The 22047-nt window shown below is 37.9% G+C and overlaps 1 protein-coding gene across 3 annotated transcripts in view; it reads left to right on the top strand.

Moving 5' to 3' along the window:
- Positions 1 to 22047, top strand: part of LOC126297832 (intermembrane lipid transfer protein VPS13A-like) — a 759301-nt gene that overhangs the window by 684013 nt on the left and 53241 nt on the right. For 2 of the 3 annotated variants that reach the window (XM_049989081.1, XM_049989080.1), the window contains exon 60: positions 20070 to 20193. In XM_049989081.1, the coding sequence (XP_049845038.1) occupies positions 20070 to 20193 (124 nt within the window). Of the gene's footprint in view, positions 1 to 2058; positions 2074 to 20069; positions 20194 to 22047 lie in introns of all 3 variants that reach the window. The other variant, XM_049989079.1, reaches the window with a different exon arrangement.

The following is a 22047-nucleotide window of genomic DNA, read 5'->3' as shown; positions in this document are numbered from 1 at the left end:
TTGACAAGAATCTGAATAGTCTGCCCATTCAAGTAGCAGTACGAACTGCATTGTGATGGCACACATTTATTAGTTTTAGCACATCTCATTACTCCAAATTTGCCCAATTTGGTAAATATTGAAGTTATAGATTTAAAGAAGCAGGAGATTTTTCATTAAAAAGAGCCATGTGGAAGAAAAGTAAGTAAACTGTTTATTATTTCAAGGTTATTACCATTAACTGTTAATACATGTATCACACTGTGAGGCAAGACTGTCAATGCCTTCACAGAAAAATGTTTGAAATTGTGTACAGAACCATAATTGTACTGAGATGTGCACTGCTTCATGCAAAGCAAATCAGTGGTAATGAGTATCTTTCTACAGGGCTTCAAAAATATGGAAATCAGGTGGGAAGAGATCAGGGAGAGTTCAGGACTGTATGAAGGTAAGTACTTTCCAGTCAAACTTCTGGAGCGTATTCAAAACAACTTTGGCAACACATGGGCAGGCATTATCCTGCAACAGAATGATGCCATCCATCAACATTCCTTGGTCTTTGGAAAAACTGAATCATGCCATCAAGTCCAAACATCCAGGAATGTTGATGTATGACATTATTCTGTTGCAGGATAATGCCTGCCCATGTGTCTCCAAGGTCGTTTTGAATATGCTGCAGAAGATTCGCTTGAAAGCACTTACTCCATACAGACCTGATCTCTGCCAACCTGATTTCCATAATTTTAGAGCCTTTAAGAAAGTAATTCATGACATTTGATTTGCTTCACATGATGCAGTGCAAGTTCTTTCACAACTGCAAACATTTACCTGTGAAGGCACTGATGATCTAGTCTCAGAGTGCCATAAATTTATTAACAGTTACTTTTGAAATAATAAACAGTTTACTTACTTTTTTTCATCTTTCTTGTCTTCATTTGAAACCCACTTATACTTTAAACTGTAGAAAAGTGCATCTGAAACATATGAAAGATTTTTGGTGAGCTAGCCTTTAGATAATCAACTTCATTGTGGTGACTAGAGGAAAACTGTCCATAATGCTTGTTAATTTGTTAGTCTTCCAAACAAGATATGTCAGTTGGTTATAGAGAACTAATAATGAAAAATGTGAGCAAAATCAAATATCATAGGAAGAAACAATCACCATGATAAAACAAGAAAATCAGAGCTTCTACGGAAAGATACAGGTGTTCATTCTTTCCGCTTGCTATACGAGATTGGAATAATAGAGAATTGTGAAGGTGGTTTGATGAACCCTCTGCCAGGCACTTAAATGTGATAAAATAAAAAAAATGTTATAAAATAAGAAAATCATAGCTTGTACAGAAAGATACAGGTGTTCATTCTTTCTGCACACTATACGAGATTGGAATATCAGGTCTAGGTTGGTATTGACCTGTATAAAATAATTTCTGAACATGGAAAAAGCCATAACTGCCAGTAGATCATGGGTTTATGTTAAGATCTTGAAACAAATCAACTATCTTACATTGTCACACAGAGAAAATCTACTTTATGTTTCAGTGCAAATGACTGATGGAAAAACACTACTTTATGTTTCAGTGCAAATGACTGATGGAAAAACAAAGATCAAATGCTGCATCAAAAAGTAACTGTGCGTATCATCATGTAAGGGATGGCTTCCTCTAAAAGAATAAAGCTACTACCAATCTTGGTCCAGTATAGGCACCAGATGTAGCCCCATGTAATTGATATTTCTTTCTTAAAGTCATATTCTGTATACACAGACTCAAACAATTGGAAAATTGATTTGAAGGTGACTGAACTATGATGTGCAGGAAGTTTCATGATTTATGCTACGAAATTCTAGAAATTTTTGGCTAGCACTTTGTACAAAGCAAACACCCAATGGGATTTTTTTAAGACATGTAGTGTGTAATGGATTGTCCTAATTGATGTTTTGATGTTCCCCTATATGAGGAATACTGTTTTACTAATTTACTCTCTCCACTCTGTTTTCTCTTCTTTTCCACACAACTACTACAATACTACAAACATCATGACTAATTGTCATTACTCAACATGTGACCTGGAGTGTAGGAACAGAATTATCAGGTATGCTACAGTACTTATTTCTGTGAAACCCTTCTAAGTTACCATGTGCTGTGGGTATGATTCATCTTCTGGTATAGTCAAAGCTTATTACAGGCATTAAAAAGTACAACTATTAACTTTCTGTAAATTTGTGGTAATTCTTTAAATGCAAAAAAGGTTATTGTGTGTGCTTATGTAAAGTTCAAAATATATTCAAAAGGCAAATCTAACTGTCAAGTTTATGCTTCACAACTCACTTCTCAATATTAATCTGTTATTTTAAAGTATAAAGGAGAATCCATTGGTGATAAGTACTGTTATGTATGTTACTTTTTACACTGTTAAGTCAAGGCTCATTACCAGTAACCTTCAAGTCTAAGGATAATTAATTGATGTTCAAGTCTAAGGATAATTCACTGATGTTCTTTCACTTGTGGCTAGCTTAAGCTCCATATTATATTTCATCACATGTTACTTTTATATTCCCTGACTAATGGACATATTTCCTTCTTTGCTGAAAGAAGTGCTGTTGGTGATGCAAAGGTTCATGTAGCTGATAGTTGGTTGAGCTCATGTGAAGTTTCGTGTTACTCTAGGAAGGCCCCTTGACAGTGCATCATTTGGACAGTAAAATGTATAAACTGCATATCCAACCCAATCAGCAGATTTCATTATTCTTTACTTCTGCTTGAGATAACTGCCAGATTAAACCAGTGTGGGGCCCATATCAGATGCAGAAAAGAAGCCCTTGGTTCCAAAATGATATGTACATTTTTCTTGGACAGTTATCATCATACAAATATATAAAATGTAAATTCTTTTCACAGCATTGCAAAATATAAATGCTACCTTACTGCAGTCACATTTTTATACAAATTCACTTCATTAAATTTGTGTAAAATAATAAAGTTATGATTCACTCAAGAATCAGAAATGAAATTTTGGAAAAGAAATACATTTAATACCAAGTGAAATGATTAAAAATAAAGACCACAATCAAGTTGATAAGGATTTTTAAAAAATAACCCTTTTGTTTGTATTGAACACATAATGAGCCTTAGCCGTTAAGCTATGGAGTTATTGGGTAACCTCAAGCTGTTTTTAATGGTTTAGTGTATCACTAGACATAATTTTTGCCACATTTTTGTAAATGAGGGTTCACCAGGATGGATGGCTGCATGGTGCAAAGCCTGGCACCCACTTGTATACCACTGGATGCGTTGTTTCAAAAAGCCAATCTCACCCCTGGTATCTCAGTGGCAAATAAATTTGTAATTTATTCACAAGTAAATGAATCTTAATGATAACATTTTATTTTCATATCAACCACTGATGGTTGATACCTACATTGTTACGTATGTTGCACATAGAACCTACTTGATGTTTTTTTTATTTGGTAGCATATATAAAAGAAAACAAATAAGCTTGCCTTATTCTTCAGTGAGTGTTGTTTTCCTGTCGGCCAATTTTGCAATCACTAGTAAAACTGTATCTCACTTTCTTAACATCTTCTATTGTTGTTAAACAGTAGTATTGTAGCCTATTGGTCCACAGCAACTACCAAACAAAACCATGACACTAAAGAACTAACGAGTCTCCTGTACATAAAATCAATAATTTAACTTGTACATTATGAGACAATAAAATTATGGTTCTGATTCTGAACCATGAAATTACACCACATTAAACAACAATAGTCCACCAAGAAGAAAGCAACCTTCATGCTAGATGGCTCATATCAAAAGTAGTATAAGAAAAGTAAATACACTGTAAAAGAAATGAATGACTGTAAGTGCAGACTTACAAAATAAATAAGGTATCCATTAATTACTTTCTAATTGATAATCAATATAAACATATTATAATTAATCAAGCTATTACAACTACTTCAAAAAACATTAGGAAATTCCCCTATAAGTTTTGCAGTGTTGGCAACTTACAACAAATAATGTATGGTGTGGCTGGCAATTACATTTAGAAATGAGCTGAAATTGTTGCTACTCATAGTAGATTTGCACATCACCATGTTTCCAATGGACTCTGGGTGGAATACTATTGATATCTAACTTGATAGATCTTTATGTTAAAGATGTTGTGGATCTGGGGTCCATTTGAAATGCGATGACAATGAAACCATGCTCACACAAAGTCTGTAACACAATTAAGATACAGGCTGATGTATATTTAAGTAAGTGTGTAGATATCTTGATGTGTGAGTCACTTTGAATACCTCCTCTAGGTCACATTGCACAAGACCTTCAATTGAGCATGGTATGAATAAAGTGACCTCTAACATGGTGACTGTGTGTTTGTGGGCATATCATCATTAGGCCTTATTTGTTCTTCATCCTGTAGCGATTTTTCTCTTAAATCACCCCACATATTACGGGATTTGATCTATGAGGGGAGTTAAATTAGTAATACAACACATTTTTCTCAGCCAATTTGGTTCAAAAAATGCAGAATTTGCTGTGGGACAGTGTGGAATATTTCTGCTTCAGCCCCTATAGTTTCATGAAGTCCCAAAAGGTGGCGATGCTGTACATAGCTTTCAAAATGCTGTCTATTATGATGGTGCATTCAAAACAGAGAGCTGTCATTGAGTTTCTTTTTGTGAGAAAACTGAGTATTGCAGATATTTATAGTCGGTTGCAGAATGTTTGTGGAGACCTGTCAGGAAACTACAGCATGGTGAGATGTTGGGTGAGTTATCTGTCATCATCACAATAGCGTGTCACAAAGCTGTCAGATCTTCCGTATGCCAGCTGGCTACATACAGCTGTAGCTCCTGCTTTGTTGGAACATGTGAACACTATCATTTGAGGTGACTGACAGATCACACTCTAACACGTCACTGTTCCACAGGACATCTCTGTTGGTCCTGCTAACAAAATTCCAGTTGAGTGTTCATCATCATCCAACCTACAGCCCCAATCTCGCAACTCTCAACTCCCATCAGTTCAGCCCAATGAAGGATGCACTCTGCAGAAAGCAGTATGTGGATGATTGTGAGGTTACTGATCCAGCAAGATGTTAGCTCTGATGCTGACCAGTAGAGTGGTACCATGTGGGCATACAGGCCCTCCCATAAGGTGGCATAAGGCCATTGTGTTGAGTGGAGATTATGTTGAAAAATAGGGTTTTCTAGCCACCAGTGGGGATATTATGGTGTATTGAAATCCTGAATAAAAACCACCTGCTTTAAGAAAAAAAAGTGTTGTGTTACTTATTGAACACCCCTTGTATAAAATGTAAGATGTAATTTTCTTGCAGGAGTATGTGTAGTTCAGAAATGTTGTCTTTTTATGTGCTGCATTGTTACAAACAAACCACACCATTTCAAAACATAATTTTTAGTGAAGATCATTAGGAGTATTAAATCAACACAACACTGAAAGAAATACATCTACACCACCACTGTGGCCCAAAGCAATGAGTGAATCCTATATACTCTGCTGTGCATCTACTGAGTTCATGCAGAAGTCCACAGTCTTTTTCCATAAGTTTAATAAACACTACAGATAAATACAATAGAGACTTGAGTCATCAATAATATATTCTCATTCACTATTTACAACAACCTGCCAACTCTAGGGCAATCTTTTCATTCCATCACTAGAAATCACATGATTTGGGGTGAAGAACACATTGAGCCATGTTTGGAGCATGTTTCCATTTGGAAAGGAAATTCCTTGATGCTTGTTCCAAAGAGAGTGGAAAACATGGAAATCTGAGGGCACAAGATTAGGTAAATAAGATGGGCGCAGTATGACTTCCCAACCCAGCAGTGATGGTTACATGATGGGGAAGCAATTCACAGTACATCACACAACAGCTGTTCCACCAGATGCTCAAAATTCTTTTGTGGGTAAACATGGGTCTTTTTATGGGAAGTGTTCTTTTCCTTATTTTAGCATAACCAATTCTCATCACCAGTAATGATACAGGATAGGAATGGTCAGTCTTGTTTACAATCCAATTGATGCACGTATGAACACCCACTTGTTTTTGTGATTTTGGCTTAGAGCATGCACTACCCACAAACCAAATTTTTGAATCTTTGCATTGCATGAAAATGCCACATGTTGGTGGAGTTTATCGCATTTGCCAGTTCCTGTACACAGTGATGTGGATCATTGTGGACTAATGAGTTTTAATGGTCTTCATCAAATCCCAAAGGTCTTTCTGAATATGGATAGTCACTAATGTTGATACGATACTCCTCGAAATGAGAAAACCGTTTTCTTGTCATGTTCTGTCCAATGGCATTATCCCCATACATGATGAAAAAGTTTCTGGCTGTCTCCACTGCTGCCATCCCCCTTTTGAGCTCAAACAGAAGGATATGTCAAAAATGTTCTGAGTTCTCCACTTGGCCCTCGATTTTCTAGCATTCACAACTCCACTCACTATATCGAGATGACAATATGTAAACTCAAATAGCAACAGTGAACCACAAAAAAAATGAGACTCAATAAATAAACCCACAACAACCAGAATACCAATATGCACAACAAAAATGCCATGAACTTGTGCACCAACACAATATAATGTAACTACCTTTTATAAAAGAAAGTGAGAAAAATAGTAATTGTTTGACATTACTTACCTGTAACGTAAAACAAGATGCTCTCGCATCAATTATATGTAATGACTGTTCCACATTTGATGGGCATTCTGTATCAAATAAAGCATTGTCATTTCTCGTGTCACAATAAATATGATGAAATCTCAGACAAATGACAAACACTGGTATAATCTTATGCTGGTAGGCAAGCAACATATTGTTTAAAATGCATCTCATTTTTCCTTGTATGGTGAAAGGCCATTCTAGGACAGGTCAGTTGACCATGATAGAGATGGTGGGAATTATATATGATATGATGATAAATTTGTGGTGCATGGGTACTTAAAATATTACTGTCCATGTCAGTGTCTTCCATCAATCTTATCTGGCAAGAATCCCATACAGCAGAGCAATACTCTAGCATAAAATGAACAATCGTAGTGTAGGCAGTCTCTGTAGTAGACTTGTAGTATCTTCTAAGTGTTCTGCCAATAAAATATAATCTTTGGTTTGCATTCCCCACAACATTATCTGTGTGATCATTCCAGCTTAATTTGTTATTGATTGTAATTCCTAGGTATTTTGTCAAATTTACAGCTTTTAGATTCATGTGATTTATCATGGACTCAAAATATAATGGATTTCTTTTTGTGCTCATGTGGATGACCTCACACTTTTCCTTACTGAGAGACAATTATCACTTTTTGCACCATTCTGATATCATGTGTAAGTCATTTTGCAATTGGTTTTGATCTTCTAATGACTTTACTCAATGGCAAATGCAGAATCATCTGCAAAAAATCTGAGAGAACTGCTCAGATTATCTCCTAAATCATTTATGTCAGTGTGGAACAGCAGAGGGCCCATAACACCTCCTTGGGGAGTGCTGGGTGTAACTTCCATTTTGCTCAATGATTTTTTGTTGATTACTATGTGCTATAATCTTTCTGGGAGGAAATCATAGATCCAGTCACACAACTGAAGTGATACTCCCTAGGTACACAATTTGATTGAAATAAATTGAATATTCTCTGCAACACAGCTTTGGCACCATAATAATGCAGTAAATAAAAATAGCAACATTCATCTCATTTTATGCTGTCAAAACAATAATAAATTAAATAACACAACTTCATAGATTTCACTGGTCTCATTCAGATACGTATGTGAATAGACTGAAGTGATGAGTGAAAGTTTGTACCAAGGCTGGGGACCGATGCCCAGGTCTCGTGCTTACTAGGCAGTGGTGTTAACCACTGAGACATCTCAGCCCAGCAGTTCACACACATGTACAGATTACCTCTTTCCTCTATCCAAATTCTCACTCCTGCCCAGTCTACTGTAAATTCCCCCTTACACATGAACAGAACTGCTGAGGGTCTCCATGTTCTGGGATAGTATCTCAGAATTGAATGTACATGGGGGATCCAGTGTGAAACTGAGGTACAGGTACTTATACAAATGAAATGAAATAACTTCACATGCTTTACTGGTCCCATAAAGATATAGTTTTATGTATATAGACTGAGTCAGTGAATGAAGATTTGTAACAAGGCCAGGAATCAAACCTGGGTCCCCTGGTTACTGGGCATGTGCATTAACCACTAAGCCACCTTGGCACAGCGGTTCACACAACAACACAGATTACCCTGTCATGCCTCCCTCCTCAATCCAAATTCTCACTGCCACCTCAGTCTACTGTAAATTCCCTCTTACACACAAACAGAATTAATGAGGCTCTCCATGTTCTGGAATAGCATCTCAGCATTGAAAAAAATGGGGGATCATATCCAAAACATAGACATAAGTGTTTTAGTCAAATGAAAGAATATGACTCAATGATCTTTTCAAGTCTTAAACATCTGCAATGTATATATGCAGACTGAAGCAACAAATTTATTATGTTTGAGACTTGAAAAAGTCTCTGACACCATATAACTTCATTGAACATTCATTTCAGTTTTAGCACTATTCCAATAGCTGTCAGTTGAAGAAGAGCTCTGCTTTTTGAAGAACCTGGTAATGACTACATGACAATTTTGACAGTGTGTAACTGAATAATGAAATACGAAAATGTTCACTTCAAATATTTTAAATAGCTAAAGGTGCCAACCAACGTTTTCCTGCAGAATCTTTATTGTGGCTCATAACTCATCCTTAAGCAATTTTCATGATATGCTTTTAAAGCATTCCTGCAAGTATAAACGACTCCATGGTTCTCTTTGGTAACTGAGCTGGTAATAATAATGTTTCTAAGAAATTTTCTGATATGCCCTATTAGAAATTATTACTGTAATTAACTGAATGTACAGGGTCTCTATAGATGTGTAACCACTCTGTTAAAACAAAAACAGATTGATAAACAGAAATTTAAAGACAATAGTATGAGATAGAAGAGGAGCCAAACCTGTGAGATTATGTTACTAAAATGGTATCTTACACCATGCTACCTCAGTGTTATTCTGGCCCCAACAGTGGAATCTCACACGCAGCCAGCTGGCCTTCCTAGCCTCACAACGCAAGGCCAGGGGAACCAGCTGGCTGCCTGTGAAGCACTCGTCCCCTCTTTAGAAGATTCATTGCACTGAATCTTAGGTTTTTGCCAAATCTGTGAATTACTTAGATGTTACATTGTATATCTTTACATTTTTCTTCCTACTACAATTTACATTTTTCACACTTAATGTCATTCCACTAGTCCAGTCCAGCTCACAATGTACAGTGGTTGGTGTATTTATTGTATAGGGTGATTATAATTAAAGATAAACTTTCAAACCACTGTAGAAATAACACCATTGGTCAGAATGATGTCAAATTGCAATTGAATATTATCGATGGGGGGGGGGGGGGGGGGGACATGTATGGCAGGAGAAGAAAACTAAATAGTTACAAAATGTAACAACAGATGCCGCTGTAAGCATCATATTTTAATAGTGGTTGAGTATAGATGACAAATGAATCATACAACAGTGCCTAAGGCATACGTATGATGTTAAACAAACTGTACTACTTAGTGTGCATTTATGTGCAGGTCATATCACATTGGATCTGAAAAATCGGTTTTCAATTGTCCTGAGATCAAAAACCTCAAAAAAGCATCACTCACATTAGTTTTTAATTGTCCTGAGGCCAAAACCTGCACAGAAAGTGTCAATCACATTGGTTTTTAATTGTCCTGAGGCCAAAATTCACATAAAAAGCATCAATCAAAATGAAATCGGATTATTAATATCCATGCGACTGTTGCAAAACATGTTCAATATGCTGTCCACCATTTTCTGCAACAAGTTGAAATTGAGAAATAGTATGTTCCACAACTGAGGAAAGTGTTTCCAGGGTCATGTTCAGAGTGTGTTACACAATGTGTGCCTTCAATGCAGCTAAGTTTGCATTTGGAATACTGAACACAACATCATTCAGATAGCTGCACAGCCAGAAGTCACACGGACCAAGTGATCGGGACGGCCAAACTGTAATGGCGACTGACAATTCTAGCATTTTCGAAATGGGACTTCAGCAGCTGCTTAACTGGATTCACAATGTGCAGCAGTACGCCATCTTGCATAAAAATTATTCCATCCACACATCCATGATGTTGAAGAGATGGAATGATGTGGTTATGCAAGAGACACTCTGAGTGCTTACCACTTATGGTACAGGTAACAGGACCAGAAGCACCTGTCTCTTCAAAAAAATATAGCTCTATGATAAATGATGCCATAAACCTACACCACACAATGACCTTTTCAGGATGAAGTGGTACTGGTTGATTTGTGTACGGATTTTCTGTTGCCCATTGACATTTCCTGTCAGATGGAAGTGGGCTTCATCTGCCCACAAAATCTTCCACAGCCAATCATTGTCCAGTTCCATGTGAGTAAGAAATTCTAAGGCATAGGTCTCTCTTGCTGGCAAGTCAACAGGAAACAACTTGTGGACATGGGTAATTTTGAATGGATAGCAAAGAAGGATGTTTCATAATATTTTACTCACTGTGCTCACTGGTATGTCCAATGTTTGGGCAATTCTCCATGCAATACAAATTTGCACACCACCACTCATCTCCTCCTGCATTGCTGTGGTGACTGCTTTCACTGACATTGAATCAATTCCTTTTCTCCCTTTACCAGGTTGCACACCAAAAGAACCCATCTTTTCGAATTTCCAAATCATTTTCTCCAGATCCACAGCAATCATCAGACCAATGCCTTTTTTCAAACCCTTCAGTGTCTGAAACTTCTGCAGAGTGACATCTGCACAGTCATCATTGTTGTGATACAGCTTTACAAGCAGAGCGTGATCCTGCATTGAGACTGGCAAACAACGCAGATGCAAAAGGAGGAAAACCCGTGTACCCGGCATGTCTATACCATGTTCAATGGGTCGTGCACATGACAGTTGTTTTCACTTACATATTCTGACACATACAGCACCATCTATTGATCAATTTTCACACTACTTTTTTTTTCTTCTGCCATACGTTTCCCCCATTCTCCAATGCTATTGTGTTGTAATTTGACACCATTCTGATCAGTGATGTTATTTCTACAGCGTTTTACAACTTTAACTTTAATTATAATCAACCTGTATTTAAGACTAGTTTAAGTGTAGGGGTGACCCACTTAGTTGGTATGCACTGGTGTGGGAGTCAGGGCGAGTGGGTGGTTTTCTGCTGTAGATTGATGCAAGCTGCACAAGTAAGAACCAGAACAGAGATGGTACTCAAAGATGAGATCCCGATCGCCATGATTTTGTGGTGGTATCTACTGCGGTACTGTTAAATATGTTGAAACACTTGTTCAGTGCTAATGCATCCTTTCTATGATGCTATAAGATTGTCCAGAGAACTGTGTAGAGTGGTATTCAAGATATCAGTTAAGTAGGTCAAATTCTTAGTTAGTAATATGTCAAAGTTTATCAGGCAACTAAGATAGCAAATGTGTTAGGTTCAGAACTGTGGTGCTGGCTACATGTGCCAAAAGTTGGCTCCAAAATGTCCAACTTCCTACCATCTAGTAGGAGCCTGTTGCCTCATAGCTCTAAGTTGGGGGTTGTTTGGGGAAGGAGACCAGACAGCGAGGTCATCGGTCTTATAGGTTTAGGGAAGGACGGGGAAGGAAGTCGGCCGTGCCCTTTGAAAGGAACCATCCCGGCATTTACCTGGAGCAATTTAGGGAAATCATGGAAAACCTAAACCAGGATAGCCGGACGTGGGATTGAACCGTCGTCCTCCCGAATGCGAGTCCAGTGTCTAACCACTGCGCCACCTAGCTCGGTCATAGATCTAAGTGCTCTGTACCATTAAATTGCCTTTTCTCATGGCAATTAATGATGAAACCACTGGATTATATGCTGAGTATACCCAGTGTGGACCTGCCCCCCGTAAATTAAGTTGTGGTGCAAGGACGTCCTGTGGGCACCCTTCTGCTATGAGAAACAACTCTGTTCACATGTTTATGTTTCAGTCTGCACCATCCTGAATGGATCACCACACAAAAACAGTTCAGCTGTACCAATCTCTACAATGATGCACTACATGTCAACTGTGCATTACTTCCAATCCCAATGTCCCATGTCAAAAAAAGCAGTTACAGTACTTCATAAACCTACAACATAAAGACTTTGCCTACACATTATAACCTCTAAATTAACAATGTACCTATTAGACAGCACTTGACTGTCCATCTGTAACCATACAGTGGCATTACCACCCTTATACTCCAAGAGATTTGATATTCCCTACCAAAATATGAATAATATAAATAAATCATCATTTGTACAACATCTACTTAACATATTCTCATTAGCATGGTACTTGACATGAAATACACCCAAAATAAATTTAATAAACCCAAAAAATCTCAATAGACTATCAATTCTGTGGCCTTAACACATAAAACAATGTGTGCATAGTTTTAGGAACTGGTACGACTTTTGGTAGCGAAAGTGGTGCACACCAAAAAGGACAGACATATGATCATTGTCTGCATCAGAAGCTCAACATTTACTATTGAGGTCATTTCAAATGCTTGATGCAGGGTGATGAATGACTTCATTTTCCTCTTTTGGGAGTATGAGGTTGTCAACATCAACTCACAGTCCCATTCAGCACACTGATAACTTCCTGATTTATGAGAGCCTTCTTATCATTAGCAGTCTTGAACACAATTGGTTCACCTTTCATGAGCAATGAGCCTTGTGGTAGAATCACAGTAACAACAGTTTTCCCCAGATGAAACAATGTTCCAGCAAGTTCCAATACACATTGTCCAAGATCGATTTTAGCATGATACTTATATTTGAAATCCAACCTTAAGGTCAGGCAGTAATCTTCAGCCTCACAACACAAAATTTCCGCACATTCGCAGAAATTTTTTGCTCCCAGATGGAAACTTAATATCGCTGAACCAAGTGAATGCACGGCATTACACCCCACTCCACGTAACTTATACCATGGTGGATTTAACTGCCTCTTTCCTGTGAGGTCCAAACTAGCCACAGATATGTGCACACCTGTGTCCAATGAAAACCTCTATTCCAACTCCATCTGCTTAGCTAATTAAGAAAAATTATGCCTCTCAATATTTTTCAATTGTGCTAAAATTCACTGGGAATGCCTCTAAGCAGGCCTGGGGCCACCATAACTGTTTGAAGTTTGGGTGCTTCCACTCTGTTCCTTCTTATCCTGCCTACAATCTCATTCCTGATTCCATGTTTTGCCGCATTTTCTACACTATGGCTGTTGTCAATCTTGGTGTCTATGGCCCAAAGGTCCACAACAGGAATATTGTATGTCAGGGGTAAAAGTACTTCTGTCCCTAACTTGGGTTACCATGTCTATCTCTTCTAAAACTGTTGCCATCCCTATGGCTCCAGCTAAATTCTTCAGAAATTTTGCAGATACTTTTCTTAATACATCAGGTGGTAATCCCCACAACAATGTGTCTAGCACCTTTTGCTCTGCTTTGTGCAGGAGGACCCTGTTTATCTCATCTTTGTTGATTAACTAATAGGTATTAATATTGAGTTTCCTAATTCTGTTCACAAAACTTTTGATGGATTTGCCCTGTCTTTGCACCACACCATTTAACATCATTTTCTCAGCACTTCAAATGATTTGGCATTTGTTAAGTCTTCATGGCACATTTTGTATGTTTTTGTATCTGCTACCAAACATAGTTCTGCCATATGTAACAGTTGTCCTTCTGCCCAACAACACAACTTCACAACTGTCATCAAATTTCCACAAACTCCAATAGATCCTCTTCTGCCTTACCCAAAACAAGGAAAGTATTTCCATATAGGATTGGTACTGACAAACTGAACAATGATCTGTTCTCTTTCAAAGTGTCTAATTGACCATGGAAGTCCAAATATTATATGGGCTCATTTGATTCACTTGATCCAGCGATGACTGAACCTGTTCTGGAATGATAATTACCTATTCCCCTAATATATTCACTGTAAAGCTTATGACTAGGATATAATACACTGAGGTGATAAAAATCATGGAATATCTCCTAATATCATGTCAGATCTCCTTTTGCCAGGTATAGTGCAGCAACTCGATGTAGTGTGGACTCCACAAGTCACTGCAAGTACCCTTCAGAAATGGTGAGCCATGATGTCTCTATAGCCATCCATAATATCGAAAGTGTTGCCAGTGCAAGATTTTGTGCATAAACTGACATCTTGATTATGACCCATTATGGGCAATCTGGGTGGCCAAATCATTCACTCAAATTGTCTTGGATATTCTTCAAACCGATTGTTCACAACTGTGGCCTGATGACATGGTGCACTGTCATCCATAAAAATTCCATCATTGTTAGGAAAGTCCATGAATGGCTTCAAATGGTTTTCATGTAGGCGAAAATAAAAATTTCCAGTCATTGATCAGTGTAGTTGTAATAGAGGACCCAGTCAATTCCATGTGAACACAGCCCACCATTATACAGCCTTCACCAGCTTGCAGAGTGCCTTGTTGATAACTTGGATCCATGAATTTCTGGGGTCTGTACCACACTCAAACCCTAACATCAGCTGTTACCAACTGAAATGGGACTCATCTGACCAAGCCACCTAGGGTCCTACCAACATGGTCAGGAGCCAAGGGAGGGCACTACAGGTGATGTCGTGCTGTTAGCAATACCACTTGGATTGGTCATCTGCTGCCAAAACCTACTAACCCCAAATTTCATCACCCTGTCATAACAAATGCATTAATCATGCCTCCCACATTGATTTCTGTGTTTATTTCATACAGTTCTGCTTGTCTGTTAGCACTGACAACTATATACAAACTGCATTGTTGTTTGTCATTAACTGAAGGTCTTCAACCACTGCATTCTCTGGGTTGGGCAGTAATGCCTGAAATTTAGTATTCTCGGCACACTCTTGATGCTCTGAATCCTGGAATACTGAAGTCCTTAATGGTTTCCAAAATGAAATGCCCCATGTGTCTAGCTCCGACTACCATTTTGCATTTGGAGTCTGTTAATTCCCGCCATGCAGCCATAATCACATTGGACATGTTTTCATGTGAACCACCTGAGTACAAATTACAACTGCCCTTTCATACGTTGTGTACATGATACCACCACCAGCTGTATATGTGCATATCAGTATCTCATGGCTTTTTGTCACCTCAGTGTATAACAGGACAAACATAGGGAAACATTTATATTAACACTACTCTGAAACTTTTCCAACATGACTTAATCTTTACATCTAATCACCAACCACACACACACACACACACACACACACACACACACACACACACACACACACACTTACTCACTCATTGCATTCCCTGACATAATGCCCAGGCATTTTATATTTAAAACAAATTACAAGTGATAAGAGATTACAGGGGACACTATGCCCCAGCAAATTACATTGTGTACACCTATCTGGGTGCATGCCTGGATACATATCTTTGGTGTTTCCTCTAAATTCACTCAACTACATACCTGAGTCAACTTTCATGATCCGCATTTTAAAAGCATTTTTCCAGGCTATGTGTTTGATTACAACTCTCAGAGATGAAAAGGAAGAAAAAAATTTATCCTCACTCACCATACTGTGATGATGAAACTGTATGCTGACCCACAGCATTGCTGACAGTCACAGCACTAGTGGCCTGTGGGGCATGGTTGTATTAGGCATTCCTAACAAAAATGAGATACATAAGCACTGGACACCAACAACTAGTGGCATTAGGTCAGATGTGACTCATGCCTATGCACAGATGGAGAATCCAGTTCTCCTTGGAGACACCCAAAGGCCCACTGATGTCAGCCTGGAGGAGAGCCCAGTAGGATGGTACCTGGTCAGACACTGGGAACATCAGGCCTATGAGCAGACCACAGACAGGCTCCAAGTGGAGGTGTCATTTAGTTTCAGATGAGGCTGGGTGACCCACAATTGGTTGATAGCTGGTATACACTAGTTCTCAGCATAGACAGCAGCTGAAGACAAATTTACGTGTTATGACTCTGCTCAGGTGGAGCTGGAGGTGGCACAATGTGAGTGGGGCAGCATGAGGTAACTCTGGTCCCAATGTGCAAGGCCAGTGTAGTACACTATACTGCCTCAGCATTATTCCAGCTCTAACAGTAGGATGGCTGGTGTAGTTTGTTAGGAAAGGTGTTGGTGCAATAACTAGATTACTATCTGGGAAAATGTGTGAAGCTAATTGTGTATGTGAAGCCTTGTGCACACGACAAGAAACAGATTGTTGATGCTGGTGCTGACATTCTAGTATGTAAGGAATGGGTGAAGTGGATAACAGTAACCATACAACATGCTGGATGGCATGTCAAGTACATCCTGTAGTCTTTTATGTTTTATCACCAGCATTGGTCTATTTCAGTATAAAATGTGACATAAGCTGACACTAAATAAAGTTATGCCCAAATGGAAGACACCATTGTTTTTCTTGTGCAGTTCTCTGTCTGTTTGATATGTCATATGACCTTTCAATCTGAAAATTGTGTGTGGTGTGCAAGGTGGATGTTTCAAAGTTATTGAAATGTTTGTAACATAGCTTGACATTTTTCCCTTCTCCTGTCTAATAATACTTGACTTAAAGTTTCCATTTATCCACCTTTCCTTGTTTGAGAGTGGTGGCTTCCCACCTATACAGCATTCTGTTGTCTCAAGTGAATTTAAAAAGTCCATAATGCATTAAGTACAAATTAACTAGGTAATATGCATGCACTGGTTTAAAAATTCTACTAAGGTATATTCTGCAGGCATAAGCATCTGGTATCTCAGAACAATGAAATCATCTGGTATCTCAGAACAATGAAATACCAATAGATTTATGTTTACATGAAATCTATCTCCTGCAGTCTTGTTTTTATTTCTGCCTTTCGTGTGTCTTATGCAATGAGAGCAAATAGGATTTGTGTGAAAATGATGGGCACATGTTTGTCTTCTGAAGAATGAGTGCACTGGATTTCTGATGTCATCAGATGAACTGTACTGTCACTATCAAATGCTGTTTGCTGTTTAACACTAGAACCGTGGGGTTTCTAACATTGAAGAAAGGGGTCATTTTGACTCTATATAAAATCATTTCATATTTGGCTTCAGTAAACACTTTATTTTAGTGGATGTTAATCCCTACGTTTTTATAAGTTACCATAATAATAATTATTTAACACAATAATTAATACATCACCTATTCCAGCAAAAAAAGTCATACCGACTGATAGTTGCTCATGTTAACAAGTTGCCTAAACTGTAGACTCCCATATATTAACGGTTTGTAGAACCTTCTAGGGGAAATTAGTTTATATTGTCCATACTGTACTCACATGTGTTCTACACATGGCTTTGTTGTACTTTTTATTCAACTCATTGGAATCTGCTAGACACACTTAGTACAAGTGACCTGTATTTTATGCACACATTTTCCACAAATGGCTTTGTCATACTTTACACAGTTGTTACTGGTCTTGTTGCCTTTGCAGAGGATTATTTGGCACTTGTTCCACCTTTTAGATGATTTTGATCATGTATACTCTTCTTTTGTCTGTTCTTTTTCCAGCTCTTTTGTTCCCTTGAGTTCATTTGACAGCTGAAGTATGAACTTCTTCCTTTCTAGTTTCTTGTCCATTCATACTTTGTAGGTGGCCCATGTATTTATTGCTCCCATGTCCAAGATGTCGTAGAATACATGCATCAGCCATCACCTACCCACAACCTTTTCAGTATGTTTATAGGTCATTTGATCAATCACATCCACATCATACATTGTTGCATTGTAGAATATTATGGTTTCATTGTTCCTACCTTCCTGTGTTGCTTATTGCTACTCCAGCATGCAGTGTACTCAGAAGAATTACGTTTTTATTCTTCTTATCTTTGTATTTAGACACAGTGCAATCTGTGTTGCCAGTCTGGTGCAGATGGTAGTGGAGTGTATGTCAGCATTTGGCTTCTTTACCTCAACAAGCATTTCATAATGGATCTTTTTCATTGTACCAACTAATGAAATTTTCTTCTATTTAAGCTTCGGAGCAAACTGAAGGGAAATTGTTAACTTATCTGCTGTCACTTTCCATCTTTGATTTAGAAATATCTCCATGAGACACAGAATGAAGTACTGTCTGAGTGGTTGCTTCTCTCTATACATGTTCTCTTTTTCATTGTATGGGAAAGCATTACATGTGTATTTTGTTGATACACCATCAGCAGTCCTGAATGTGAGACTATATTTCTCAGGTTTGATGGGCATGAAGTGAGTGCACATGCATTTTGTTTTGATCAGTAATAGTACCACTTCTGTGGTTACATTTTCTCCACAGCAGTAAGAAACTACTGTTTTCCATTAACTTCCCCAAATGACAAATACTAGAGTGACTTTGTTGGCTGGCAGGCATTCAGCTTAGGTAGATTTTTACCAAAACTGAGAAGTACGAGAAGCTCCAGAAATCAGTCCCTTGACCTAATGTCTCTGATGAAAGTAGACCCCAAAAAATATGACTGAAGATGATCCACAGACATACCATTTGTACAAATGATAATGCCTGTATATATGACAGTTACCATTTTTACAGTTCCTCAATTGACATGGTCCAATAATTATGTTTTGGTACTTTGAAAATATTTGATTCTGGGTGCTTCTTCATGAGATGTAGCATCACTTCATCATAATAAGACAAAAAGCACTGATGAGAGAGTCATATATTCATTGGCAAGTGTAAGTAGTAGGACCACATCTCTCGTTCAGAATGTTCACCACTGACCTTCTTCCAGAAGGTGAAAACTGGTAATCTCCCACTCATTTCCATCCATAGCCATGATCTTTGTAAAGATTTTTTGGGCCTGAAAGAGAGGTGAGGTGATGATTAATGTAGATCAATACCTGAATTATCTACTAATTCCACTCCAGTCATCTACCCCCTTTTTTTTTTTTTTTTTTTTTTTTAACAAAATCCTCATGTTCACCTGTGAAGCCTATTTCTGATTCAACATCAGAACTCTCTAAGAGACATAACATTTCTTCATCTGAATGTTCACATTGCCAAGACATGTTTGGAAATGTCTTTCATTGACGAAGAATATTACGTGAATGACACAAAATAAACTATGGCAGACTGTGATATGTATATGCCAAGATGTAGAAATGAGCACAAACAACTCTGAGTGACTGCTGATTATTTACATATTCAGAAGAGAAATTACAGTAATGTCAAATTGACCTTGTCCACCATTCTTGGTACAAGGAAATATAAATATTGTGTGAATCTTAATTCACCACTGTACAGGAGAAAAAGTTGGAAAAAGTCATATGATTTCATGAACAAATCAAACTAAATGGATATCACATTGAAGAACAAAGTACAACAGGTGTCATTTTGACACCTTGCACCATTCTAGTGTTAATTACCAGGTACAATAGATCTTATGACACATGTAGCATCTCAGTGCAGAAGTAATGAATCATACCCCAGTTTTGATACATTGCTGTGGCAGCATATTAATGAGGCTGAATTTACAAACACACAAAAAATTGCAAATTTTCATTTATGTGCAGGACATAGTACATTTATTCACATTATTTTTATTATTTAGCACTTTCATACAATATATAAATGCTTAAAGTTTACAATAATTATATGAAACATCTTGGGGTTGACTTAATGTCGTTTGTACCTTTACTGACACAAACAGAAATACAATGTGGCCCTAACATAACTTATTTAAAAATATGGTAAATTCAGTCTAACTATTTTTGAGCAGAAATTTAGGTATGTTTGTCAAATGTTTCACATCTGGCATCAAATCCAAACAATGTGATGTGTGCATGACAGCAAAGCATGAGATGTAAATGTCGCATGTATTGCTTATTTTTATAGTGCTGTGTATGTGGTTACATCATAAATGAGTGCTCCTTGTGGCATTATTTACTATAAAACTGGACATTTCATTCTAGGTGCACAACAAGATGGAGTTGAAGGATTTTTCAGAGGTACTGGAAAAGGTTTAATGAGCCTCATTACTAAACCTAGTGGAGGTGTTCTTGATATTGTGGGAATGGCATCTGATGGAGTAAAAAGGTATACACAGAGATATGACACCCATAAAATTCTTTTACTAATCTATTATATATGTATCTATATATGAATGTCGTTGTATTATAATATCTTAAAGGAAGATGTATCTTAAATGGTTTAGAAAGTTATTTAAATTGAAGCTATAATCAAGTAAATCATCTGGTGATGACAATAATGTTGTCAGTCCATAAATACTTTGAGAGGCATTCAATAAGTAATGCAACACATTTTTTTTAAATATGAATGCAGGAAGGTTTTATTCAAGATTCCAATATACCATATAATTCTCCACCCTTGTGAGTACAAAACTCTATTTTGCAACATAATTTCCATTCAATAAGACAGCCTTATGCCACTGTACTGAGGGGGCCTGTGTGCCCACATGGTACTGCCCTACTGGTTGACATTGGGGCCAACATCTTGCTGTATCAATAACCTCCCCATCATTGATGTAGTGCTTCGTGCAAGTGCATTCTTCATTGGGCCAAACAGATGGAAGTTGGAAGGTGCAAGATTTGGTCTGTAGGATGGGTGAGGAGGAACAGCCCAGTGAAGTTTTGTGAGCTCTGCTTAAGTGTGCAGACATGTGTGAGGCCTCCCATTATCATGGAGAAGAGAAGTTCGCTTGCAGTTTTGTGGCAATGAACATGCTGAAGTCATTTTTTCAGTTTCCTGAAGGTAGCACAATACCCTCCTAAGTTGATGTTGCACCCCAAGTAAGGAATCAAACAGAACAATCCAATCAGAGTACCAGAAGACCATCACCATAAGTTTACTGGCTGAGGGTGTGACTTTAAACTTTTTCTTTGGAGGATGGGTGGTGTTGTGCCACTCCACAGATTACCATTTTGTTTCCAGTTTGGAATGATGACTCCTTGTTTCATCACCTGTGATGGTGTTTGACAGAAAATTGTCATGATTAGCCTCATAAAATGTGAGGAATTGCACACAGGTGATGCTTCATTGCTGTTTATGGTCTTCTGTTAGGTGTCAAGGAACACAATGGACCCACACCTTTGAGAACCCCAACTGGTGGACAAGTGTGTAAGTACCACCAAACCAGACATACAGTTATGCAGCAAGGTGTTTGATTGTGGTGCATCAGTCACTTTGAATGAATGTGTGCACATGCTTCCACATTACAGGAGTTGCAGCAGGGTGCTGCCGGCTGATTTGCAGACATCAGACAGATGTGCACGACTTTGTTATGGGATCACAGATGCCTTGTCCAGTGACTCACCATGCTTTTGTGCACTACAAAGTCTCCATAGACGTTCTGCAAGTGTGTATGCAAATTGACAATGCTCTGGTTTTCTGTCAAAAGAAAGCCAATAACAGCTCTCTGCTCTAAATGCAGCTCTATTACAGATGCCATTTTGAATGCTACATATAGCACCACCAGCTATTGGAGCTTCATGAAACTATAGGGGCTGAAGCAGGAAAATTCCACAATGTCCCACAACAAATTCTACATTTTTTCAACTGAAATTGTCTAAGAAAAATAAGTTTTTATGTTACTCTGTATAAAATTATACATTCTCATAATGCCAGCAATATTAAATATTATATCTTGATCCAAATAGTGTGACACAGTAGATCATACCTGTACATTAAAGACAGATTGTATAACTGTGTTAAATTTTTTGTGGTACATTCTGAAGTGGAATGACATGTAGTGGTCAAGGCAAATGCCATCTAGTAACAAAATTGTAGCTTTTCTTATACTACGATCCATGTTAGCATTGTAGGATTTTAGCTTGTAAGGTAAGTCGACAGGCTTTCTAACTGAATCAACCACTGTCTTGAATATGCCACATTTATTTCGCAATAATTTAGACTGTACAAAAACATGTCACA

The sequence above is a fragment of the Schistocerca gregaria genome, chromosome X, assembly GCF_023897955.1.
Source record: "Schistocerca gregaria isolate iqSchGreg1 chromosome X, iqSchGreg1.2, whole genome shotgun sequence".
NCBI classification, from domain to species: domain Eukaryota; kingdom Metazoa; phylum Arthropoda; class Insecta; order Orthoptera; family Acrididae; genus Schistocerca; species Schistocerca gregaria.
The sequence above is the reverse complement of the archived record's forward strand: the minus strand, read 5'-3'. Positions and strand labels throughout refer to the sequence as shown.